The sequence below is a fragment of the Halictus rubicundus genome, chromosome 8 (genome assembly GCF_050948215.1).
Source record: "Halictus rubicundus isolate RS-2024b chromosome 8, iyHalRubi1_principal, whole genome shotgun sequence".
NCBI lineage: Eukaryota > Metazoa > Arthropoda > Insecta > Hymenoptera > Halictidae > Halictus > Halictus rubicundus.
The window spans coordinates 12517712-12544808 of NC_135156.1; the positions used below are offsets into that span (position 1 = coordinate 12517712).

At 42.4% G+C, this 27097-nt stretch overlaps 1 protein-coding gene across 1 annotated transcript in view; it reads left to right on the forward strand.

Annotated features, from left to right (window-relative positions):
- Window positions 1-9: 9 nt before the first annotated feature.
- Window positions 10-27097, forward strand: part of LOC143356082 (uncharacterized) — a 60739-nt gene continuing 33651 nt past the window's right edge. Inside the window, exons 1-2 of the mRNA XM_076791473.1 lie at window positions 10-454; window positions 13244-13455. Of these exons, the coding sequence (XP_076647588.1) occupies window positions 144-454; window positions 13244-13455 (523 nt within the window). The 5' untranslated portion in view covers window positions 10-143. The remainder of the gene's footprint in view (window positions 455-13243; window positions 13456-27097) is intronic.

Here is a 27097-nt window from a genome sequence, read left to right on the forward strand (position 1 = left end):
GAAGACGACCAAGACGAAGACGACGAAGAAGAAGACGAGGAAGAGGTGGAAGAAGAGAAGGACGAGGAAAACGTCGACAGTGGGGAGGCGAAGAGGAGGTGGTGGAGGAGGAGGCGGCGGCGGAGGAGCACCGGTGCAGAGAGATGCAGCAACAGCCACAGTCTGGCCAACAGTCCGGGGCACCGAACGGGGTGGCAGGTGGTGCCCAATTGCCGCAAACAGGTGGCATAGGCACGGCCCAACCTGGAGCGACAGGTACCGCCACCGCGGCGTCAAATCGCGCGCAGGTTAACGGCGGCAGATTCGATTTCGACGATGGCGGCACCTACTGCGGCGGTTGGGAAGACGGCAAGGCCCACGGACACGGCGTCTGCACCGGGCCCAAGGGCCAGGGAGCGTACTCCGGGAGCTGGCACTTCGGGTTCGAGGTCTCCGGCGTCTACACCTGGCCTAGGTGAGAACATTTTTCTTTACAGTAGGCTCTCACTCATCGCACTCCCGTACGAATGTCCGTTCTTTGCGCGAACCTAACTCGTTGTATTTTGTTCGCGCAAGCTGGGGTAGTAGAAATTATAGTTTCGTGTAGGTATTGCGAGTCGCGATTGTTCCCTTATGTTTTTGTACGTACACGTTGATAGCGAGGGAATTGTAAGGGGGATATGCGATTGATCGGACACCTTGTTCATTCCGCATACCTCGGGTCTTGCTCGAAATTCCGATCCCGTTCTTGTGCGACCAGCGACTGCATTTACTAGTAGACTGAGGATGTTTGCGCGGTCTTGACTTCTTTGGGAATCATTTCGCGAGAAGCAGAATGAGCGGGTATTTAGTTTGTTCACCAAAGAGCCTCTTATAATACGAATGAGATGGAGACTCGCGTTTTATAAATTTTTAAATGCACGAAAAGTATTTGAACACTCCACTTCCGATTGACGAGAGATTGTCAAAACTTGTACAAACTTGCAAATTGTAAAAACAAATGGTACAAAACAAGTACTTTCTGGATTCACTGTACATCCAAGCTGAGATTTTAGAATTCGATGTAAGTGCATAAACACTCGCAGTCTGCTTATTAATTTTTGGCATGTGCTCAATTCACGCGACTCTTCTCCTACCGAATCAAGCACCCATAACAATGGTTCTTGATCTCTAAACGATCCCTTTTCAATTGTTGTTTCGAACATGTTAGCACTTTTACAATCTATAGGCTCTCTTTTAATACTATATATACACAGTCTTAAAATACATTCTTGTAAACCTGTAGACTCCTAGTACAACTTGTTTTTTAAAGCAGCATTTAAGTCGATGTAAGATGGGACTTGTAATGGTTCTTGATCTATGAAGATTTTTTAAATTGATGTCTAACTTAGATTGTTGATACTGGCACCCGAATCTTGTACGAAAATTTTCTTGTGGGTATTTTCGTTGGCATCGGGAGTAACTGTTACAATTAGACTGAGGATCTTCGCGCAGATTCTTCAGAACTAATTGAGTAAGACAGGAATTACATTATTGTGAAATAATTTTTTGTAATGCCCATGTTTTTCTATTCGCTGAGTTAAATTTAGTACACGTGCACGAGGATTCACTCCAAATTCCAATCCAATAGTCAATTAAATTGATTGTCTATCTATGTTGTTTATAATAAAAGACGTCAACGTTGACCTCAAAAAAGAAGGTCCACGAAAGAAAATAGACGCGTAAAAATTCGAATGGATAAAATTGTCAAAATGATCAGCTTCGCAAGAATTAATCTGTAAAAAGTACAAGCGAGCACTAACCACCGCAGCAAATAATTTCCTCCAACCATAAAATGCTCAAATAATCCTCCGCAGCCCCCAATCCACAAAGATCAGCGAAAAACAATTTCTCCAAGGCTCAGGAATCGTGGCCCACAAAGGGCTAAAAAACATCGGGTCGTGAATCCCGTATAACCCGCGGATTCTTGCGATTTACAGGCCGGATTAGGCCGGCTCCGTTCTAATCCAGGTTTGCTGCACCCATTGTTAATTCCGCGAGAGAATATCTCTCATCCATCCACCAACGCCATGTTACCACACCTCGTCAAGCTGGATTAATCTTTGATTAACTTCCAGCGTGTCTTTTCTCCTGGTTCTTTTCCTGATCCGAGGTTTTATTGTTGCCAACCGACGACGACTGGGCTCTCGTTGCGAAAGTTAACGTCGCTTTATCGGTAGCGACTCGGAAGTACGCTAATCGCGAGTGTCTTACGGATAATTGGTTAGCTGTCTCAGCCGGGCTCGAAAGCTCTCGGTCTGAGACGCCCACGTGAAGGAGTAAACCTGCTTGTGGACCGATCGTAAGAGGATTAACGCAATTATGCGAGGAGAACAGCAGTCGAGGCGGATCAAATGCCTAATGTCGCCTTTTAGGTGCGTTCGCAGAGGAATTTAAGGATCTTTCTACTATGACAAATGTTTATTTCTCAATGTTTTTAACTTTTTCACATATTCTAATTCATGCGAACTCCACATTGGTATAGATTAAAAAATATTTTGCCTTTTAGGTTTTGCGTCACGTCCTAAGTGACAACTGCAAGAAGCAGTCAGTGCTAGACTTGTTTTACCGTAACTCTGAAAACAATCATTACAATTTCTTGAGAATATTTGCGTACATTCTTCGAAGACTACTTGATACTTGTACAAAATTTCGAATCAAAATACTGTATGGTTTCCTCTTGAAAATATTTCCCCGCTAAGGCGTTCAATTGGGATCGTTGCTTCCGAGTGTATCGCTTTTTTATTTTCCGCGTATACAACGCACACTCGCGCTCCCGAAGAAAGATCGATGGCAAACTGTTCGCTAAGAGGATTCCCACGGTCTCCTCGAATCCCAAAAGTGATTTTTCAACCGATTCACATCCTCGAATCTCGCTCAGAAGTAATCGTATCTTCCCCGTTATTACCTCGTTAAGACGTGCCCTCTTTCTCCCGACTTTTCTGTCGCAATGAGAAATTCGCGTCCGTTGTTCCAACGCTCGGGACGTTCTTTAAAAACCCTTGAAACCGTCTTTCCCGGATCTGGAACGTTCCGTTCAACTTTCATTATTGCCAGCTTTATTTATTCGAGTCAACAACGGATACCGTCTTCGTGACGCGTTATTAACTGTACTAATCGGGTCGAGGGAGAAACAATACTTTGACTCGGTTTAATCGAAATATCCGCGCGATTCGTACTTCGTCGAAGAAGACACGGGGCAGGATTAAACCGGGATTAAACTCGCGGAGGCGTGCCGAAGTTTCTGGATGGATTTCCGCGATTTATATTCCGTGGGCGGAGGGCGAAAGATTTTTTTTTTAACGAGTGCTCGGAACATAATAAGCAGCGTTCACTTGTTGCACGATTGTTAAAGACTTTTTTCAGATACTGCTCTTGGAATATAAAACGAGCAATCTATGCCAGGAAATGTTCGCATGCTGTGGTACGCGCGGAACAGAATTTTTTAACCGAGGATTTGTGCGGAAATGCGTAAACCGAAAGAGAATTAACCGTTTCGCTAAAAGCCAAGCCAAATCTTTCTACATACATTTCTCTTTTTGTTCGTTGAATGCCTCCTGTTAGGATGCTGATGGTTGTAATCTACGCGGGTAAAGTGTTCAAACAAATTTGCTGTGCAGCATTCACGAAACCGTAATTTTCATACCATACTGGTACTTTCTTTTCTTGTCCAAGAAAGGAACATTTTTGAGGTCGAGTATAAAAATCGAAGCTTGATTTCTCACGTCAAAGAACATCATTTTAAACGTTTTGTAATAAATTTTAATATGAAACGGAGAAAATGCTCTTTGATGTGTAGAGAGAAATACGCGATATTTTCGTTGTGAACGAAGTCTGCCCGAAAACTATCGTTGCACCGACATGCTTCATTGACACATCAACAGATCGACTGCATTCGCAGCAAAGAATTCCGGCTAAAGTCACGGCCGAGCTCCGCGACAAGACGCTAAATCAACTCGTCACACCATCCCGCGCTATTACCGCGGCAAACAGCTCGTAACAAAGGGAGCAGTTCTCCATTCGACAGCGGCATTCCCAAATTAATTCTGAAACCCGGAAATTCCGCAATCTACTGGTTGCTCCTCCAGCGTGCGCACAAAAGCGTCGGTGGTTCTCCGGCTCGGCTGCCTATTTCGGTCGCGTCGTGTACAATCCGTGGACGTCAACGTCACTCGGACGTAGTCAGACAGCTGAACATCCGAGGGAGAAGTCCCGAGAGGCCGGGGAAATGAAGACAGGAAGAGAAAAGAATTTCTTTCGCGGGTCTCGTCTCGAAATAGCGGACGATTTTGTTCTATCGCCACGAAAACCGCTTCTAACGCCGTCAATTCGTGATGAACGAAGAGGTCGCGGGGGGAGGGATGTGTGGCGAAGGGGCAGAGGGACCTTGACACATATATCCCTGGTATATACCTGGGGCCGGGCGGGAAACTCCCGATCCTGAAACTGGGTCACCGAGTGCAAGGACAACGAGTCCGGGTCACTGGGATCCGAGCGTTTAGGACCTAGTTCACGGACGCCGCAGACAATCGCTTCCCGGATCCGAGAGCCGTTTCCAGGATTCCGGCCGCTTTCAGACAGCCACCCCCCTCCCCTCACCCCTCTGCAAAATAATTTTCCTCTTCCTTCTCGACCGTATTCCGATGATGCTCGCAACTGCTAACTGCTTATGATAAATAGACTGGTGGAGGACCTAACTCCTACCTTCACCTGGATTCGTATGTTGAAATTGCAATGTGCATTTGAAGGATTTCAGAAGGCCCTGATGTCTTATATGTTTGAAAAAGAATTGATCCTCGGAGGATGTTGAAGATAAAGCTAATTTACATTGATCTCGCCTGAACTTTGATTCAATGTTCCTTTAAAGTGTAGGGTAAGGGACCCAATTTACTGTGGGGGTGCCAATTACTGTTCCTATATTAATTATACTTATTTTTAAGGCGTGATGAATATTAGAAAGGAGATATTACACTTTTTCAGTTATAATTCTCTTTATTAATATTCATTATGTTTGGAAAAGTCTGAGTGGACCCAATTTTGTCAATTTTAAAAGACAATACAGTTCTATAGTTATCTGAGATTGATAGCTCTGGTATAAAATTCGTTCAAACCCATCTGTCGAGATGAAACAATAAAAATACGAGGTACCTTCTCCGATGAAGTGTGGAACAGCCTCGACTATTACGTTTTGAAAATGAGATGGAACTAGTTCCCTTTTTAATCCTGATGATTAATCCGCGGTGATCCTGCCGGTAACGAGTATATCCCATTACGGTCACGGGAAACGCGATGGCTTGTCGATAATTTTAGTAGGTGATATAATCGGACTTGCTGCCGTGCAGAATGATTACGCGTTAATGAACTGAGGATTTATTGCGCAATTCTAATGGATTACGCACACGTTTAAGTTTCGCGGTCGGTCCAACCGGAATAATCGATGCGGTCGAGAGAAAGAGTGAATTAAGTAGACTCGCTCGGCGAACGCATAATTCTTTGATTATAAATAATTTGACAATCATTTTAAAAGTCTCGAGGAGAACCCCGAGCGTCTGAGCTCCACCCCCGTAAACGTGGATGCTGGCGTGATTATGGCTAATGCAATTAACGTCGCAAGAAAAGCTGCCGAGAGAGCTCGGAAAAAATGAATAAGAACAAGGGGAACGGGCGATTAAACTCGTCATTCTTAATTAACAGCTTAATACGTTCAGGAAGCCTCGTTAAAACACATTCAGAAGAATATAAAATCATTCTTTAGAATCACCGAGACCGGCCATAATTTTTTATATTTATCTGGAGACAAGAATCTGAAGATTGCTTCATCGATTGAGAAATCTCTCCGTTTTAATCATGAGGTCTCTTGTGGGAGATTCTTGGATTGCTTTTAATATTATTTCTTTTAATCAAACTTTTGAGGTCCCCTAGTATTGTCAAAAAATTATTGGAGAAAATATCCGTAAATATCTCGTAGTTTTTATCCATTTCTGTTTTACATTTTAATTCGACCAGTAGTGTTTCATTCACAATCTAAAATTACTTGTGGGACTTTCTTATACAGAAAACTGCTTCTGTTATCATCTCTAACGGTTCTACTATATTTAAGAAACGGTTAATAATTTTTTTATCGCCCGTATATATTTCCAAGAAATTGTACATTTGTGTTTTAAATTTTCTGTCGATCAAATGTATTTCGTTCATAATCTACAGTTTCTGAAGTTTCTTGTGGGAGATTGTCATATGGAAAATTGCTTTGGTTATTTGTTATTGGATTCTTCGTATGATTTAATGAATCAGCTTCGAAACACGGTCGGAATCATCGGCGAAGCGTTCATGGTTTCTTTCTACGAAACCGGGCGGCGCGGCGTCGCGGCGACTATATTTGAGGCGTCGATCGTTCCGGAAGAAATTTTGTCACGCGACTTTAAATAGTCCACTGCAACCAGAGCTCGTAAATATAATTGTTATTAACATCTGCTGACACACGTTCCGACGAATACGGGAACTGACCTACATTTTTCCATATTTTTAGTCGCGGTTCATCAATGGAGCCTCGCCTAACCTCGAACATACAAATGAAACGCTTACTTAGAAACGCTTATTTCGTTTTACATCCTACAACCCCATAAATTAACAAACTATTTCCAGCTTAAATTCTCCATTTGTTTGGTCACTATTAAAAGCGATTGTTTCATTAAGGATACTCCAATCAAATAAAATGAAGAAGACTCAAAAATTGCTAAATATGTTTGACTAATATTTGACAAAACAATAGGCCTGATAAAAATATTTTCTGAAATATCATTTAAATTGGAACAACACTTGCTTAAAAATCGCTGACCATGGTTGTTCAATATTTAAGGACACTGTACACTTGATACAATTTTTTAACCACATTTTTAGTTGCCATTGAAATAATCCAAAAACGGTTTAGTTAATGGCACATGACTTATTTAAACTAGAACTCCTAAGTAAAATTTTTATTCAAAATTCGGCTGACATTCAACACATTCGGCAGCGTAAATTCCAGGTTGAAGAATCCATAAATAAAATTCTTGCTGCGAATAGTCAAAGATCGAATAGCTCGGATGACACGAATTCTTAGTGTGCTCCAGTAATTATTGAATGTCAATTGTTGGAATGCCTAGACTATCTAAACAATCCAAGAATTCCGACGCTTAATAATCGATCCAACCCGATTCCATGATATAGATTTTCGTGCATACATACATTATGCTGTGTTTATAGAGAAACGCGAACTTGTTTGATAAACAAGAAGCTTTCATCTCTGGAAGTCTATATTTTTGCTCGGGATATAATTTCCTCATCTTTCTGATGTTACGGAAGACTGCCAAATCGTGTAGGCCATGATCCTGTTGCATCTTTTACCGAAAATTTGCTTTCACGTTCAGAAATTTATATTCTCACTCACATTTCACATTTTTCTCACGATTAATTCGATTTTAGAATTCTTTTTCAAAAATCGAATTAAAATTACTAACCTGGCAGCAGAGACGCGTTGGAGATTGTAAAAAAGAAATTAAATCGTTCAACCTATAATAGAGACAAGGTAGAAATGAATAATAATTCATTTTTCTCAATAAGTAGATAAGAATAATCGACTTGATAAATCCATAAATCTTTCTCAGTAAACTTCGTCCAAACACAGGATTCGTGTTTCTTCTTCAATTCTTTGCAAATAAACGTTGAATTTGATAGGAGGCTATAGACTGTTTAATGATGCAGAAGCAGATAAAATAAATTTTGTTACGGAACGACATTGAACAGAAATTACACGAAGGTGTCAAGATGACCTAGTCAGATCCTTGATCCGCCATTAAAGTACCAATTCGGTGTGAAGGTACGAGTATCTCGCTTGTTCTATGCGTATCGATTAAGCAACGACATTAAACAGGCGTGTAACAATTACGCGAACGTAGGGTGGATTCCGTGGTGGCTCTTGATAAGGAGAAAATGTCGTTGGGAGGATCGAGGCTCGATCGTATCGCGAATAAAAGTCACGCAGACCAGACGACGTTTTAATTCCGACGTAATAATACGTTTTCGTTAATTCCGCGTGAACCGCCTCGGCGATTTTCGGAGTATAAATTGGCGAGAATTAAAGTTGGACAAAATACTCCCTAAAATCAACTCTTCCCTTTTCACAAGCACTAGTTCGTGAAAATTGACGATCATTAGTGAAATTAATCGTTGAACAAACCACTTTATTGGAAAGGAACAGACTTGAAACAAAGATTGATATTGAAAAAGTTCGACAAATTGTTATGATCAAGTTAAAGAAATCCTCGTGCCGAGGGTGATCGAAATTTTTTCGCGTGATTCGAGCGTTTATGCGCGGTGAGTCATGCATTTTTCCAGATCGAGTAATCGTATTTCTTCCAGAGTTATATACACGTTCTTTTATTGCAATATAAATAGGCGATCTTGTTACTTTTTGCATTCCTTATTCGAATTTTTATTCTATTTTCGAGGGAGCAGCACCGGTAACGTTTATACATTTATGTGTTTATGGTACCCGTAAATTTGGAAAATACAAGGAAACGTGTGTTGGTAAATTCTAACTCGTGTCGTCATTACAAATCAATTTTCATCCCCATCGTTCACCGTATTTACTCTTTTATTGAACTAAAATATCTGGATTTTGAACATCAAAAAGCGCTTCAATACTTTTTAAATCATTTTTACTTTCACTGCAACTACGAGCCAATTATTTTTGCCAATGGCTAAAAGACTTGTGGTTCTAAGCGAGAGTATACCGCAGTAAAGAATTGAATATTTAACGCCATCGTTCCAGTATTACTGAAAAATTCTCGATCGAACAATTTGTCACAAGGCGTAGCTTTGTAATTGTAAAACGGAAAACATGAAATAGGTCACTTGGGTAGTCCCAGCATTAACAATTCACCGGTTCACGGAGTGGCCGTGGCGAGCAACCACCCTAATCTTTTAATATTCTCTTTCGGCGGATTCCCCGGATCGGAGCCCGTGGCTCGCGAGGCCGGAAGGGTGGAAATACCCGTGGGAAGAAAATAGAAAGGGGGGAAGAGAGATAGAGTGAGAGAGAGAAAAGGGGGGGAGAGAGAGAGAGAGGAAGATGGGGAACTCGGGTTCCTCGCAAGCAAGTATCTGGGCCGAGAGATTCCGTCGTTTCGTTTCCGTCCAAACTGGAGCAAGGTCTTCGTCAAGTCACGTTTTACAAGGGACGCCCCGATAAATCGCGACGCTACGACTGTCGCTGATGGCAGCGACGCGAAAAGGGAGCCGGTGATCTCTGGGATTATGGGGATCAATGGCAATAACGCGGTGGATCTGCGGTTGCACGCGGAAAACTTTGCCCACTCCCTCTACCCTCCCAAAATTATTTAAACGTTCGCACAGAAATTATATTCGACTTCAACCCCCCACTGTCATCAGTAGACATTTATTTCTTCCCTTAACAATCGTAAGTAGCTAAAAATAGTACGACAGTTTTGTCTGAAAATCTGTATCTAGATAGCATCTATTAAAGAGAAGCTATTTAGTAATTTTTTTCAATTTGTTCTTATTATTTCTGTTCCTCAGAACACACAATTTTCATTTTGCAGAAAGATTTGAGCTCTAGTCAGAACGTTGATAAGACCGTGAATTTTTTGTCGTGTTCATTTGCGAACGAGAATATTGCCGATGTCAGGCTAAATAAAAAAAAAAAAAGAACTGTTCGTTCGAGGATTATCCTGAATTATGTCATTCTTATTTTCGCACCGGCGGCGTCTTCATCCTAGAAACGTCAAGACCGCTCAAGCAACGCGTTCGCCGAGTATAAATATTTTTTGCAATCGTTAACGCACGACATAGCAGAACTTCAAACGAAGTATAACAAGGTGAAAAAGCAATGTACATCCAAGCGAACGCACGCGGTTCGCTTTTTAATGAAACACATACTACGCAGCACCTTCGGGACACAAAGGATTAAATGGTACCGTCGCGTCGCGAGCGGCATTTCAAATAAAATGAATTGAAACGAGAACACGGGGCGGAGGATTATCATTTCGTATTCATGATCGTTTTCAACGAACGACAATCCCCGGCGGAGGTGCATCTGTGTACCGAAAACGAAGGCTTCATTTATTTATGAGAGATTAATTACTTGTCGGGAGTGACAGTTGAAAGATTATTCGAACCGCGTTGCACTATACGCCTGCAATAAACAATTACCGGGTGTGTCTAATTGTTTGTACGACCGCTGGCGGATTATGAACTCGAACTATGCCTCTCGGTGCCATAGTCCGATAATTAAAAAATGAAATTGGAAACCGGCTAATTAATGCTTCTGTGCCTCATCATTCTTTATACATTCTAATACAATTTTCTTGGAAGATGTAAAATCGATTATAAAATTACAAATTTAACGTTTTAATAGCTGGAAATTATTTTCTCATTGTACTTAATGCTTCTATCACATCCTTTTTCGTGTTTTAAAAATCGTAGATTTTTCATACAACTTTCTAAGACAGCTTCTCTTTTTCCAGCATTTAGTACCAATAAAAAATCACAGAAAATATTAAATCAATTTAACGCTTCGACGTAAAACGACTGAAATCGCTTCTGTATTTTCCGCGCGATTTTCAAAGATTGTTTCCGTGTTTCGAGGATTTTCTCTTTGATTACATTCGCCGAGAGCCCTCGGTGTGCTCGAGCAATTTCCACCGACTTTCCCCGTGGCGCGTTTTACGAGACACGTTTCGATATCGAGAAAAATTGTCGAAACTTTCCTTGCAGAAGGCCGGCCTCCATTTTGATCGATCCTCCATCCGTCCCGAGGGTGTCCGGAGTTTTCCGTCGGCCCGATATCGACGGAACTTTCAATTACGATCCTTGTTAATTAAAACGAGCTGCCGGGCGCGGTGTTTACAGGCGGCATTGGCACGTGAACGTCGTCGCGATTGTCCAGGCGTAATTCCCGGGGAAATAATCTCCGGCGAGCTGTTCACGCCGAGAACAAATAAAAAGATACAACGACAACAAAGATGGCGGAAGGAAACGACGATTGATCGAATGCTGTATCTACCGGGGGCCTGTCTCACGGTTTTATGCATTCCGTTCGATTGACTGTCTCGGTAAATACAATCGGAATCTGAATTTCGACCGTGCTTCCCGAATCACGAAGTACTGAAAATTTATAAAGATCCCCGGGCTGAGCGATTAAAAGATTAGTTGGCCGAGTCGCTGACAGGGTGGTTGACTTCAGATTTCGCATGCGGGGGCTTAATGAGATTTTCCGTTTGCTGAAAGCGCCTTTTCTGTATCCCGTATTCAACTATAGTTGCGAAGAACGAGAGTGGATTAACCGTTTCAGAACCGAGTCAGCTTTTCCTTAACAGGCTGCCATGCTTTTGATTTTTGAAAATTTTAGAAGAATCCTGGGTAACAAATAGCTACTTCATGCTTTAAAATCATTTTAATCTTTTAATATTTTCATTGAAACTTCTCATGCAAATACGTTACATTATTGTGCACACGTAGTGAAAATATGAAGATTTTCTGTCAAACCACTACGCTGAAATAAATTCAAGAAGTGTACTTATTAGTGACATTTATCTACGACGAGTTGAAATAGAAAGGACCTCCACAAAAATAGCTCTAACTTTTGAACAAAAGATTTGTTTAAGCTGAAACTTATTATACAACTACTTCATGCTATTGTATGAACACAGTCAAAAAAATAAAAATTGTGTATCAAACCATTATGTTTAAAAAAAAAATGTAAAAGATACCAGTGTGCGGTTTGCTGTACGATAAAAGCGAAGGAGACCAAAGGACCTGCACAAAAATGTCACAAAACTGCACAAAACTTCTGAACCAAAGATTTGTTTAAGGTTAAACTTCTGAACCAAAGATTTGTTTAAGGTTAAACTTGCCTTGCTGGTACTTCACAGGGTGCTATCAATACGATAAAAAAATTAAACATATTTGGCAAACCGTTGTGCTATAAAAAATTCCATAAATTTGCCAATTCTCTGAAGATTGAAACGAGACCTTCTTGATTCTCCACTTCTAAAAAAAAATGGCTATTTTTACAATCTCAAAGCCAGGTTTCCAAAAAACATTTGCACGCGTCCTTCCCAAAGATACCTTCATTGAATCCGATCTATATCTAGCAACTTCAGTTAGCCAGAAGCCAAAAGAGAAATGAAACGAAGTCTCCGAGTATAGGGATAGAAGGGACCCGGTTGGTCGGTCTATCGAAAACGAAATGCTCCAATTAATTGTCCGCAGCCGGTTCAGTTTCTGCCTCTCCATTTTGGTAGAGATAGCAGGATTGTCGAACAATCCCAACAATTTCTTCGAACCGTCCGAGAAGATGGCCATTACCGTCCCCTAACGTAGAAAGGAAAATAGCTTCTTCAGGTTCAAGGATTCGTGCAGCGACTTCCTTAAAAAAGAAAGCGAGAAAGAGAGAGAGATAGCCTGAAAGGCATTTCGATAATGAGTTCCTTTCGTGCTAGTCGAGTATGAGGAGCCGGCTCATCCGAGGAACTCTGATTACTTACGCTTAGCTCACCATTGCGGCAGACTCGAAATGGACGAAACATTTCTTCAAAATTTCTATTCATTCTCACTCGCGCCCGCTCGAGCGTTACAATTAGCTCGAAACAATTTGCTCGGTGTTCTATCGATATGCTACCAAGAGTGTTTCATTTTAAATGATTTTTAACCCTTTGCACTCGGATGTCCCCTCTAAGGGGACATTGTGAGTCTAGAATCGATGGCTCCGAGTGCAAAGGGTTAAAAATTGAAAAATGAATTTTAAAAATATTCTATAAAATATTAAATAAAAATTAATCAAAATATTGTAAAATGTTAATTAAAAATGTTAAATACTCTATTTAATATTATGTCACGAATTTTCTTCGATGCTAAAGATAGAAAGCTTGCATGCGTAAGAAGACAATAGTACCTGGAGTTTAGTGACTCTTAAGTCGACATTTGCGACTTCCCGGCGTACAGACAATGATCGATTAAATTCGTTCGTAGGCCAGGAACCATTGTAGCGAGAAGCGAGCATAAAAGTGACGTACGATCCATAAAAACTGAAAGGATCGTATCGACGGAAGCAACAAGTGCGGAGGAATAGGGCCGGTCCTATAATTACTCCGATCGTACGCCGGCCGCGATTCGTTCGGCCGGGGGATCCATGGATCGGATTTTTACCGGGAATATTCGATTTCAGTGGATCGGCTTACGAGGGCCAGTGGCAGAATGGGAAGCGGCACGGGCTCGGCATGGAAACCCGAGGCCGATGGATATACCGCGGTGAATGGTCGCAAGGATTCAAAGGTCGATACGGTGTCAGACAATCGACCACGTCCACGGCGAGGTACGAGGGCACGTGGGCGAGCGGTCTTCAGGATGGTTATGGCTCGGAGACCTACGCCGACAGTGGTGAGTCTGATCTCAACGATAGTTCTCTTTTTAACGATTTTTTTGTTCTTCTTTAGCTTAACTTTTAGCCTGACACTTGGTAACTGCCGTCAACTATTCCGACGCTCTTTAAAGTCGAATAACTTTTTAAAATGTGGACCGGACGACTTGAGTTTTTTTTTGGAAGTTAGAAGGATTGGTTTGTTAGATGATGTGTGAAAGATATTCTGAGAAAATCGCGATTGATTGAAGTCATAGAGAGAAGCAATGCTTTTTGCAACTTCCTCTGTCTAGATTTGTATCGAACGGTTTCGTTGGTTATGTACATTCTGGAAATTTTGAAATTTCTTTTACTCGTCATCTAGTTCATCGAACTTCTGAGAAAAATTCAAGTCGTTTGGACGAATTTTAAGAAAGTTATTCGATTTTAAGAAGGTTATGAATGTTAATGATAGTCACGGTAGAGAATTTGTGTTTGACAAACTATATTTGTTTGAGTACCTTTAAAGATTTTAAAAAATGTCGTTGAACGAAAAATATATCATTTAGATCTTTTTATAGTAGTATATTAAGTTCGTATGTTCATACACAAAATTGAAAATCACTGAATACTTCAGCCAAGCAATTGTGTAGTCCGCGTCTGACCATATACGGACACAATCTACTGCAGCCTGAAGGATTCCATAAATTATCTAACTCTCACGCGTTTCTCGATTATAATTACATTGAAGATTCTTCAATTTTTCACAAATTTTTCCATATACTTCAACTCAACAAATTGTATCTCATTAATTAATTACAAACTATAAACAAATGCATTAAGATTTGACGCAATAAGAAGATAATCGGACCCTCAATTTTCATCCAGAAAATGGTAGAATTTGAAAGGTTGCCTATAAAAATGAACGAAAAAGTTTCTTTTATTCAATTGTTTTATAATAAAGTTTATATTAGCAATAAACTAATGCGAACTATGAATTTAGTCTAACCATATAAATTTTCCTGAAACAATAACGAGAACATAAAATACTTAACTCGAACAGTGAATTCAACTGAAACATTTGAATCTAGAGAGCGCAATTAATTTTGTTTTATCAAACACAAAAAGTCAAATAATTATGAAAGACTCGAGCATGTAACGGCTTACGACAGTGTCAGTATAGAACAGAGCTGTCACTTTTAGATCAAAGGATACTGCGTATCCTGATCGCCGATACTGCTCGCAGAAATCTGTGCCAGCGCCATGTGACAGGACACGTGTCCCTGACGCTTCCGCTCGGGTTTCATCCCGACGCAAATTAATCGACTGGTTCTAATGACGCCACGACAATCTTTGATCCAACACGGTCCCGGGATTCCGTTTCCCTTTTTTTTCTGCGTTTAATTTGTAGTTATTAATACGCGTTTTAATTACCAGCCCGTCTGCGAGCGGCGTGCTCCCCTTTTTCGCGCGAAACCGGGAACGCTGCCAACTTGGCCGACGATCCGACCCTACCATCGTCTTCCCGACGTTCTGTTTCGTTGGATTAATAATTAATAAGCAGGGCCTTGGGGCTCCATTCAAATTTCTAGAATTCGAATCTGACAAAATTATCTCACATTTAGCCATTTTTTTATCTCCTTCTAAATCAATAAGACCCTTTATAAATTGTGTCTGTGCCACTTTGAATTGTGAAAAATCTAATCCTTGATGTCACGAATTTTTAAATCATTTAAACAATTCAGAGCTAATCCTCGACACTCATGTGTCATTCAAGAATAGAATCTCTGTGTGTAATTATATTTCTTATTAGGAAATGTCAGAGAATTACACAAGTCACTGCTATTATAAACTATTAGCTTCCCCGCAAATTCTGTGACACGTAAAATTGTAATAAAATTATCTAATTACTGATGTTAAATCTTTGTAACATTCTTGAAACTTCTGTAATCCCCATTCTTCGCTAAAAATATAGAAGCTTGTTTCCGATCGTATTTCTGGTTGATAAACCGTCGAGGAATTACATAAGCTTAGCACAACACTATTATTTCGTGCGCATTACAATCGGGTTGCAAATAAGTATTTCCTCTGAACGTCAACTACACCCCAATCGAATCAGCAAAACGAGACAATTATACGCCCGACGAGCCAAGGTCAAATTATAATTATAGCGTTTCATCCCGTCCATGCTTAGCAGGAAATCATTCAATTATTCAGCCGCTTATGCCGTAACCCGCGTACACGGTATCGTAAGAGCCGTAATAAGCTAAAATAATTCCGCGGTCGTCTAAATAATAGAAACGTTCGAAAGCTCACAATTCGTGGTGCCGAGGCGAGTGATTAATGAGATCTATTTAGAGCCGACGGTGCCCGCAGCTTCGGTAGTAGAAGCAGAACGCCAAAAGCAGAAGCTTTCGTGCGTAGCAAATAAATAAACAAACACAGGCAGGCTTATTGATGTGTCTTGTCGACGGTTCCGATAGCGCGCGCCACGTCTCGAACTTCGTAATTTCAACCCTCGATAACATCCCCTTCGCAAACGTCAGACGTCCGAGCAGACGACGTTTTCGGGTCACGTACGTTTGGAAATCAGCCTGTCGTAAATAAGCCACGAATCCGAATAATGGCTCCGGAAGGGAACCAACTTTCCTGCCTGTGTTGCTCTTTCATCGTTTCGAACCCTCGCCCTTCTTTCTTTCTGTTTCTTTTTTTAATTTCTTCTCCATCCTGCCTCCTCTCTCAGTTTCCACTTTGTATTAATGCATGGATGTGATTCTGGGAGACTGTCTGATTGTGACACAATCACTTAAGCACTCCTCGCATCTTGAATTTTTATTTTGTCTGATTTTATCGGTTAAAAAATCCTTAGTCGTGGACAGTAGACCTTCAAAAATTACGGGATAATCGCCGGTGAATAATGTGTTAGAACGCAAACAGCAGTTTCCATTTCGACGTCGCTGCCAATCAGAGACGCTCCCGGCCGTCCCGAGCGGGACCAAACGTGTCTCGTTTCATTTTTTCCTGTTTCCCGGGCTACTCTCGCATTGTCCACGGCGGCAGAGCTCGCGGAAAATCGATGACACCGTCTCGTCACGGCGCGGCGTCGTTTACCCGTTGCCGGTTTCGTCTCTCGGGCGTGTGTATCTTCCAATTTATTTTCCTTTTTTTTCTCCCCCGCCCTCGTCCACCTCCCCGCGAAACGGTGTGTCAGTGTTACGCGTGAAATCGAGGTCGTGCGTCCGCGGACTTTCGAAACGTTACAAGCGCCGCGCTCGGAAAATAGTTGGAGGGTGAGTCACACGATTTTATCGTGGACGGTCGTCTAAAAGTTACTTTACGAGCCGCGCAGCGGCCCGAGTCCGCAGCGTGCGGCCGTTCCTTTTGCATTTTCATGGATCGAAGCAACGCGCCCGAGCCCCGGACGAATTATGAATATTAAATAAACACCGCGCGGCGGAACGGGAACGCGACCGTCGGCGTTTCAATCGTCGCGCCCTTTCTTCCTCCGCGGCCTCTGTTGCGCGCCGTCGTCCTTCATCTTGGACCGGAATGAGGTTAAACGTTGTCACCGACATGCAAGAAAACTCGCGGGCCCGCCTTTTGCTTTCCGTTGCCTCCCAGAGCTGCTCGCGGCGCGAGGTGCAATTACCGAGCCAGTTGAATTGTACGTGTAATTGCTAAACGAAACGATTTTGCCGAGCAGGAAATAGAGTAATCTTGCGAAGTAAAAGGAAACTGTGCGCGAGAAAAATGACAGATGCTGCACGAAGGTCTTCCACTTTGTATTCACAATACTACCTACAAAGATGCCCGCGGCGAGCAATTAAAGAAGCGTTTTAGCGGTAGGAATAATTACTAAACGAAACGACTTTGCCGAGCAGGAAACAGAGTCATACTTCGGGATAAGAGGAAACTATATGCAAAAAAAATGGGCAGATGATGCATGAAGGTCTGTTCCACTTCATGCCTCCAAAGATGCTCGCCATGCGGGGACAGGACGAGCAATTATCGAGGCAGTTGAATCGTAAGAGTAATTTCCAGACGAAACCAGTTTGAGAAGAAAATTTTTAAATTGAAGGACATGTATGTGCTATGCAAAACTCACTAGAACATTTACAATTTTTTTTACAAATGAATAAATGTGAATTTTTAAAAAATAAAAGTGTTACTTCGTTTCAAAATGGTCCGACGACTTATAGGCCTGTATTACCTGCACCGTTGCAGAATGTATATTTTCAATTCACACGCATCGATACTCGATAAAAGAATAACAATTCGATGTAGGTAGTAGGACTTTAATAATTTTCTGTTTCAATCTAAAATCGTTAATCTGTATAAGTGGCTCCGAAAAATTTAATCTGCGCGTCTTCAGTCTTGTTGCGAGGTGACTCGAACACGCGTTCGAGACAAGTGGGATCTCGTACCAATCGAGACAGGAAGACGGATCGATGTCTCCGATCCTCGAAATCTGTCTCCCCTAGAAATCTTCGTGGTACGAATCAGCGTTCCGTTTTCCTCCTATCTCTTGTCCGGAAGGTGGACAGCGTTTTCTTGGGTCGGTGGAGCAACAGTTACCCCTGCTGCCACCTACCCCTATCGTCCGGCCTCGCACGCCACCGGAAAATGAACGAGCAAATTGCGAGTGATCGAGTTTTCTGTTCCGATACGCCGGCGATCATGTGCTCTCTCACCATGTCCTTCGTCTCGGAAATTTTCCTAGATCAGGCGAGGCCCGAGAAATCTGATTTTGTAGACTCGATTTTTCATACCCTAGAGATTTGCGTTTGGTGATGGGTGAAATCTGAAAAATATAAACATGTATTGATCATATGATCAGCTTGAGAAATAATTTTTAGAGTAGTGCATTTACAGGAGTGAATTAAATTGTAGAAATTTGTTAGGATTTGACAAGCTCGAGCAATAATTCTTTACAGTCTACAAATTTTAGAAATTTAAGCAGGAAGCATGATGAGCCTCTGACGAGCTTGAAAAGTAATTCCTGACAGTAGTTGTTGTTTTATTAAATTTCTGCGGGCTTGTGACATTTGTATGTTTACTGTATAAAGTCTCGGTTAAACCTCTTCCGCGGAACTGTGCAAATATTTATATATGCGGTTTCCTTGGCATTTAATTAGCAAAGCTATTGCGAGTAGCAGGGACCCCAACCAGCATCGCATCAAGCAAGTGGGAATAGGAACGAAATTGTTGCGGTAATTACGCCGTTGACCTAATGCTTCCCAATCGATCGATAACGCCGCAACCAATTGGTAGCCACTTTCCACCGAGGATTGTCGTAACGTTACAGCCTGCGATGTGGCTGTTAAAAAATGAAGCGGAAACGGCGTTGTGCAACGCGCAACTTTTATCAACCTTGGGTGTCTCTACCGAGGCGTGCCAGCCTCGAAGAAGAAGTTTCCGAGACGAATTTGTCAGCGATCCCACAGCCGAGAAACAGTGGTCGATATGACAGAGAACGTACATCCTTGGCGGACTCGCTAAAGAACCGGAGAAAGAATAACGAAACAGACAGCGACAAATTGGACCAATCAATCTATCGATCCCGACCACCGAACCCACCGTGTTCCCTTCAAAATCTCCGCCATTTTCTTTCTTCCGGCACAGTCCATCCGGTGGTACATTCCAATCAATTCATAATTGAGGAAGACGCTTCCAAAGTATCGCGAAATTTATGAGGGCAGGATCGCTGAGAGAATGAATGGGCGAAACGTACGCCATTTTGTTTCTGTCACCGGCGTGATGGATACCGATTGGTTTCCGAACGAAAAATTCGATCGAATCTCGCCGAAGAGAAACCAATAATTCAGAGACGTAAGTGGAGGGAGGAGGACTGCGGAATGATTATTTGAAGAAGATAGTGGGATTTCATTCAATTTGCAGAAGACCGGACCCCTCGTCACTGGGAACACCTTGAAATGTGGAAACATGAAAAGGAAACGAGATTGGAGAAGGACTGGTTAGAAATTGTCAGAGCACGAGGATTTCATTCAATTTTTTTTTAAAAAGACTTTTCAGAATTTACTGCTCCTGGAAAATAGGAGATTGAGACGTGAACTTTTAAATAAAATAAAATAATAGGAAATCTGTAGCTTCGTTTTTCAGTACCATTACAATTACGAAAAATTATCACAATGATTAACTCTGTGCGATCTAATTTTCTCAAGCCCAAATGAGAGTACACAGCATATATTTAAATAAATACATACAATAAATGTTTGACTTCAAAGTGCACAGCATGGTGGTACAGAAGGTTGACAGAACTGGAAGAAATATTTATAAAAATTAAATTTGGTATAGATCTCATAGAAATCATGTTACTACAATTAGCTACGATATCATTTGTGTTATATAAATTCCATAAGTAAATTACATTCATACAAAAACGAAAATCCAAGGATTAACGTTCCCATTAGAATAGCTAGCCACAATCAAGCGGTGCTAAGAAAAAGTCTTTTGTCAGGCGGAAAAATGGGAAAGAAAAAGTTTAAAGGAAGGAGCACTTGCAAAAATAAGTGGAAGAGTGCAGGTTGTTGTAAAAAGGGCAATGAGATACAAAAGGAAAGCGAAGGGGTGAGACGCGGGGTGTCAGTGGCGATTGGGGGGAGGGAATGTGTGGTGCAGATAAGTTTTATTGCGTTTCGCCTTGCCTGGTGTACTTGAGCGCTTTATTTAGAGCCGCTGGAGCCAGCTGCCCGTGTTTTCTGATCTCGCGGCGCCCCGTGTCAAGGAAGAAACGTGGCCGATGATGTATGCTCGACCATAAAATCGTTGGTTAAGGAATGCCTAACGAGCCGCTCGCAATTCTTGGCGCAGGGGCGCGTCCGGCTACCGGGCTAAAACCCCCATGGTTTCATCATCGTCTTCATGTCCGTCCTATCGTTTTTTCCTTCTTCCGGAATCCGAGAAAAATTTCATCGAAATTGCAATGGGAAAAGCGAAACGAAGATGTAAAGATCTGAACTGCGACTCGAGACCGTTTTATGGAGACCATAGGAAACGCGGTACGATGTTGACGACCTGGAAAACGTATCTTTTTCTCCGTTGATGTTTGTGCAGGAGATTATCGTTGTTTATCTGCGCGGAAAATTAAACTCGGAGATGGAGGTAATTAAAAACGTGTGCACGCTCGAGAATTGGGAGATAATAGGCAATCTTTTAAATCTGTAATTGGTGTTTGTGAAGCAAATCATTACCGTTTATCTGATCGGAGAATAGAGTAGTTCGAGACAATTAACATTGAAACTACCGAGCTTGTAGATCGCGTTGCAACTTACAAGTAACGAGCCTGGATTTGTTCCGATCTTGTCCGATAATTGTTATGATCGCAATAATTGCACAATAAAAATTCTAAAGTCCGTCGTTTTCAGATATCTACCCAGCTTTGGCGTGTATATTTCGAGATTGGCAAAGTTATTTATTTATTTCTTATTCAGTCAAACTGACAAACGACCGACAGATACTTCTTTCTGCCTGCAGTTGTTATGACATCAGTTCTATGAATATGGAAATTCGCGCGAGCCTCCACAGTTTGTAAAAATCAATCGAAAGTAATTGGATTTCCGCGAACGAATTTTGATAAAACAGGTTCATCTGCACTGTCTGTCTTTGCTAAAACGATGCTCCGGTTGGTAATACAATTTATGGATGCATTCACTTTGAAACTCTTGTCTCGTTCGCTGTAAGAGATCAAAGCCACTCGAACGATGCACTCCGACGATCGTTGCTATTCGTCTTTACATTCGCGAACTATGACGAAATTAAAATCGACAGCTATTCAATTAAATGTGAGGGTGTCGTTTCTAAAAGTCTCAGCTCGTGTAATAAATTTTGAAAAATGTTTTAGTGTCAGCGTAGCGTTACGGATGTTGTCACTGAGTGCTTCAGAATTTCGAAAATGGGCCCCATTAATTAGCACGTGCGCGTGCTCTCGCGGTTTCGTCTCGTGAGGTTCGCAAAACGGGGTGCGTCGCGCGACCGATTCCGGCCGAATAATCATGCTATTTTCGCGCGAATACAGGGCACGCACGTCCGCGATGACGTGACCATGCCCGGACGCTTCTTCGTATTCGCGCCGGTTTGTAGGCGAGGTTCTCGAAACTGGCGAACGACGTGCCGCATTTAGTCATCGGCAGCTCTCGACGAAACCATCCGCGTGGGACGCGATTCATTCCGAATTCCCTTTGCCGGAATGTCTCCGAGGAATCGCGATCGATCACCTCGATACACGCTCGCAGCTATCCCCACTCCTATTCTGGGCGGGCGATTCAAATGCGAAACGAGATCTGCCTTAGAAATCGAAAAACGAGCCTTTACCTTCTTCCCTGGCTCCTTGCTTCAAGTAAAACGTAACAAGTAACTAAACAAGTAATTACGAACACGTACTTCAATTTTCTTCTCAGAAGAGTCGGTTCTCCTAATGAATACGCGTTTAAGGCCTACTCGAAAATATTCCGTACGCATAAACGAGGATTCAAAAGGACATTTAGTTCCCCGTTTAAGCAAGAAAGAAACTAATCATCGGAGAGAGGCATGCGTGAAACCACCCCACTAATTTTCCGCGTTTCAGAGCTCGTTTAAGCACGTAATAAAATTAACGAAGGAATAACTCTTCGTGACGTTTCGCGAGCTGCTAGCGCGAACACTTGGCCGTTCTAATGAACGTCTCCCAATTATTCGCGCGTCGATTACGAATATAACCAGCTGTAGTCGCGGAGAATGGGATCGGCGAAGAGAATTGGCTCCGCGCTCGAAAACTGAAACATAAAATTCGTTCGGTAATTTCCGAGCAACCTCTAAAAACCTCCCAAAGCACGATTTCATTATCGATAGAAACTTTGTTGAACATTTAACGATTGCACCGAACAAAGTCTTGTCACATTCTCATTGAAGGGAAAATTTAACTTTATCAATTTCAAACTTTATCACAAAATAACTTCCTTTCTCTGAAATTTTTTGGCGCATTCTAAACATTTTTAAATGTGCATTGGCAGACAAGATACTGTATTTCAAAATTACTTCCACGTGCTACGTGCACAAAATGTTCAGAGATATGATAAATGTTACAAAATACCATTAAAATGAACGTCCGAAAAAACTATAAAAAATAACATTAAAGTGCATTCCGAGATAAAACGTTCCATTTCCAAATTACTTCTACGCGCTATAAAGACTGGAAGGACAAAATTGACGTATAAAAAATGCAATTGATGCGATCGCCTTAAGAAAAAAAAAAAAAAAAAAAGAGAAAATATAGGAGATAGAAAGAACGTCTGAACCTAATTTAGAAAATCCTCCGACGAGTTAGGATCGCGGCGGCGCGTCGACAAAAGCGAAATTTCCGTTTGTTTATAATCTCATGGTCGTTGATCACAAAGGCTCGCGGTAAAGTGACTACGATGAAGAGAACAATCCTACGGCGGAGTGTAGCGTGTCGGCGGCGGATCGGGTGTGCACAGGCTTGTGCATCGCATCAGTGTGCAAAGTGCAAGCGCATTTCTGTGCAAACCGCGTGGAGGAGGGCGAGTCCATGCGAGAGCCATCACGGTTATACTTACCGCAGCTTCCGTTGGACGCGTCCATCTTCAAAGCGGCTAGAGAGTGGGGCTCGTTGATTCATCGCCACCCTGCTTGAACCCTTTGATTGTTGGTCAAGGTCAACGATGGTGGCTGCCTGTTTACACTCGGAGACTTTACAACAATCTGCAATAGCGTTGCTTCGTATACTAAACCGTGAACATCTTTATGTAAACATTTTTATATGAAATTTTCCGCCTTAATTCGAATAAACAGGTTTGAGATAGAAAGGGTCAAGGAGGTCAATAGTGCACCCAAATTGAATTTGAAATAGGCCATTCGATAGCTTATCCAAAGAAAATACTTCGAGCCAATTTTCATCCTTATATGTCGACATGGGGGTTGTAATGGGGTGACAAAGAAAATCTTATCCTCTTCCATTGAAATTCTGAAAAAAATCAGGCAAATTTTAGCGATTAGAATGCACATCTACGAATTTTTTCAGAATTTTCAGCTTCGAAACCGAATTTTAGAAAATAAAACAAGTTTTGAAATGCCGACTTCTCGTAGAAGTTATGAGAGACTACACTCATATTTTTACAGTTTTAGCGTCTCGTTATGGTTGTTAACATACAATTTTTTCAGATTTTTCAAAGTGGGGGCATATAGTTACAAAAAAATAAAAACCGCTATTTTTTACCTTATAATAATTAAGGGTTTATGTACATTTTGATACAGATCTTTATCTTTTGAATAATCTGACCCCCCACATCGTTTCCAAAATAATTAGAAATTCACGTTCGGTCCTCCCCGCAACTCCCACCGAACACAAAGAAAGATTCAATAGCCGGAGCCCTTGAAAAGCAGGCTATAAAATTCCCGTGCAGTTGATTAAGCCCTCGATAAAGCTCTGTTCTTCCGACGCATGCTCCATTCAACGATCGGGCGCGTCTTCGTCCACTTTTCAGAATTAAAAATTGCAAACGAGCACACGATCGAATAGCTCGACGCTTGAAAAAAAGCGCCGCGGTTCAAAACGAATGAGACGACGAGAGAAAAGAAGAGTCAGTAACAGTGAGAGAGAGAGAGAAAGAGAGAGAGAATAGAGCCCCGCTTCGGGTCGTTTTAATCTCGAAAAGCCGGTCGCTGGTATTCCGCGACGAAAAAAAACAGAAAAGAAAAAATAAGGAACGCCTGCCATTCGGTCGGTTTATTCAAGTCCGTTTTTCCAGCGTGAAATCAACCCCCGGCGCATCAGCCAGCCTGTTTTCTTTGGCGAAGGGCCTTGTAGAATCGTTTCCACCCCCCCCCCCCCTTCGCCTTCAACCCCGTTCTCAAGCTCCTAGCGTCGCTGATTACGAGATAAGCTTCGCGAGTGCACTCATGCTCCTCGAGGAGCAACGATAAGAATCTGACGGCGGAAAGAAAACAGAAATGGCCCCGTAATCGACGCGGCGAGCTCCGCGGAATTCCGCAAACGAAATTTTACTTCTCCCTTGGCGCGGCGTTTCGTTAACACGACCCCTCTCGCGATTCACTTCGCAATGAGCTAAACGCTTCTCGTTTTATCATCCTCCGCACGCAATACAAAAATTAAACAACTTGACTAAATTGGTGTTGAAAATGCTGATTTTGCGAACTTGCTCGTGATACGGCCCTTCGGTGACTACTGAATTTCCGGCAAATTAATTTGAGAACGAGATCAAACGGTCCATAATCGTACAAAATTTTTTAGAATCACACGATAGCGATCCCGATAATCCTGAGCTGCTTTTTCCCTGCGAAAGAGATAGCATAAATCGCTGTCGCTCTATCTCGGCGAGATAATCGCCTTTTACTCCTTATTGCTCCGCTTGAAACGACCGGCGTAAAGGGGTTGCAATTAATTTTTAACGCGAATAATCATGCAAATTGGACTGTCCCGTTCGCAACGATTCTACTGTTTTTCTTTTTCGTTCTTCATGCCGATCCGTAAGCCGTCCTTCCGCGATCGAGGTAATTGCTTCGAGTTATCGATAAAACCGCCCGCATTCTCTGCGTCTCGATTGACTTTATCTCGGCTCCTTGATGCGACGTAGCTCTTCATCGTTTCGTTTCCGACCTCCTTCCGTCCTGTTCAAACAAAATTCCCTTTGTAGACGATACCCCGACTGTTTCTCCTTACTCCCCGGTTATTGTCCCTTTGTATTATACTTCCTGCCCTCCTGCGCCCTCGCGTTTGCTTTCTTTTGACATACTGCGACGGTATTGGCTCCTTTTTCTTTCTCTAGCCGCTCGGTTCCACTTCTCCGGATTCCGTTCGCTTTTCCGTGATTTCGAGTCGCTGCTCCGTTTCAGGAGGACAGTCAAAGAAGTTTATACTCCGGTGGAAATACGCGTTTGAAGTTGCGTTACCGTGTTACTGTAATGCAGTCGCGTCCGACGACTTGCCTCTTGGAGCGATAATAATTAATTCATCGTCATCGTTGTGCAGTTTCTGGACGTTTACAGGTCTTGACAATTTCGGAAAAATTTATGAGAGCTTAAAGTACTCGTCACTGTTTTTGTCTTGTATTACTTCTGCAATGTGTCACAGTCGTTGATCTATCATAGGTTCTGCGAATTAATTCTGTGAATTGCAGAATAATAATTTAGTGTATTTTTTTTTTTTATGTTAGGTTCTACGTAATTTAGCAGGATTGTGATTTCTGCATAGAATTAAGATTTTATTTAGTCTGAAGCGTATAAATCATATAAATTGCACGAGAATCTCCAATTTACCAGTTACTTACTGTACGGTTCCGAGAGGATGCATGCCGCGGCCCCCGTAGAATATCGTAGTTTCATTTTTACGGCGTAATTTCACGTTCTCCAGATGTCGTTGAAGGCCCTTTTCCGATTTTTGTCCGTCCTTCGACTAATCACGAAGAATGCTAATCCTTGAGTTGCCGCACGCGAGGCGCTTGAGGATTCGAGCTGATGGCATTGGAAAAGTGGCCATAAGTCAATCCGTGCGACCCTCACACCGTGTACCGTCCGCGAGGTACTTGAGGGTTCCGGATTCGGACACAGCGGGCCTTATGGCCCACTACACGCGGCGGCCAAGGGGTCGTAAATCCTCTTCCGCACGACGCGAGGTACGCTCGGGTTTCGCTACAACCCCAATAACCGTGTCTCTGGTTTTCGTCAAACGGACGAAAACCAGAGACAGTAAACGCACGTTTTTCCAGCCCTTGGTCTTCGTCACCGGACCTCGGCCAAGGGGCAATAAATTAGCTGCTAGCCACTTGGCTAGCACGGCTTACGTGGGCCACTTAGGCCTTCGTCGCGCTGTTCCGGGGTCCCATAAATCGCATTTTGGGAACTCTTCCTTATTTGACTTGAGGTGGGACTTCCTCCTCCACCGGTGAGGGCCGTTCCAGAAGATCCTCCGCCCTCAAGTCAAATTAACGAATAGGGATGGTTCTTCCCCCGAAAACGGGCCCATGGCCACAAAATAGCGTCACCACCGAGGTGACGAAAAAGAACAGCGGACCTCGGGGCGGCAGATAGTCCTTAGATCTCTCCGAGACTATATCGATATTACGGCTTGACTAGACACTTACAACGTCTTTCAAGAAATTGTTAACGTTCTCGCGAACAGCACGTCTCGTGTCGGAGACAAGGCTATTTCAATTTCAACCGACACTTGTAAACACAACATCGTCCATTCGACTACTGGAATTAGTTGCCCAAAGATAAACTCCGCCGGCAACAGCTTGTATTTAATTGAATAAAGATATATTTATTTCCGCGATTAAATACGAAGATAGAGTTCTTTTCGAGAACCCAACACATGGTCCTTCGAACCGGATCCAGTGGCGTAATTGGAGTGAATAAAGTGTCGGTCAATGAACATATTCGCATACGAACTTTGTGAAGTTCAACATCTTTGGCAATACCGTGACCAGAGACAACTCCGTGGACGACAGCATCAGCAGTCAACCTCCGAAGCTCCAGAGACGTTCCTGCGCTAGCGTGACCAGGGACAACTCCGTGGACGACGACGTCAGCAGTCAACCTCCGAAACTCCAGAGACGTTCCTGCATTATCGTGACCAGGGACAACTCCGTGGACGACGGCACCGGCGAAGGTAGGCTCGTTTAATTTTCGCGCCAATTAAATTTCCCATTT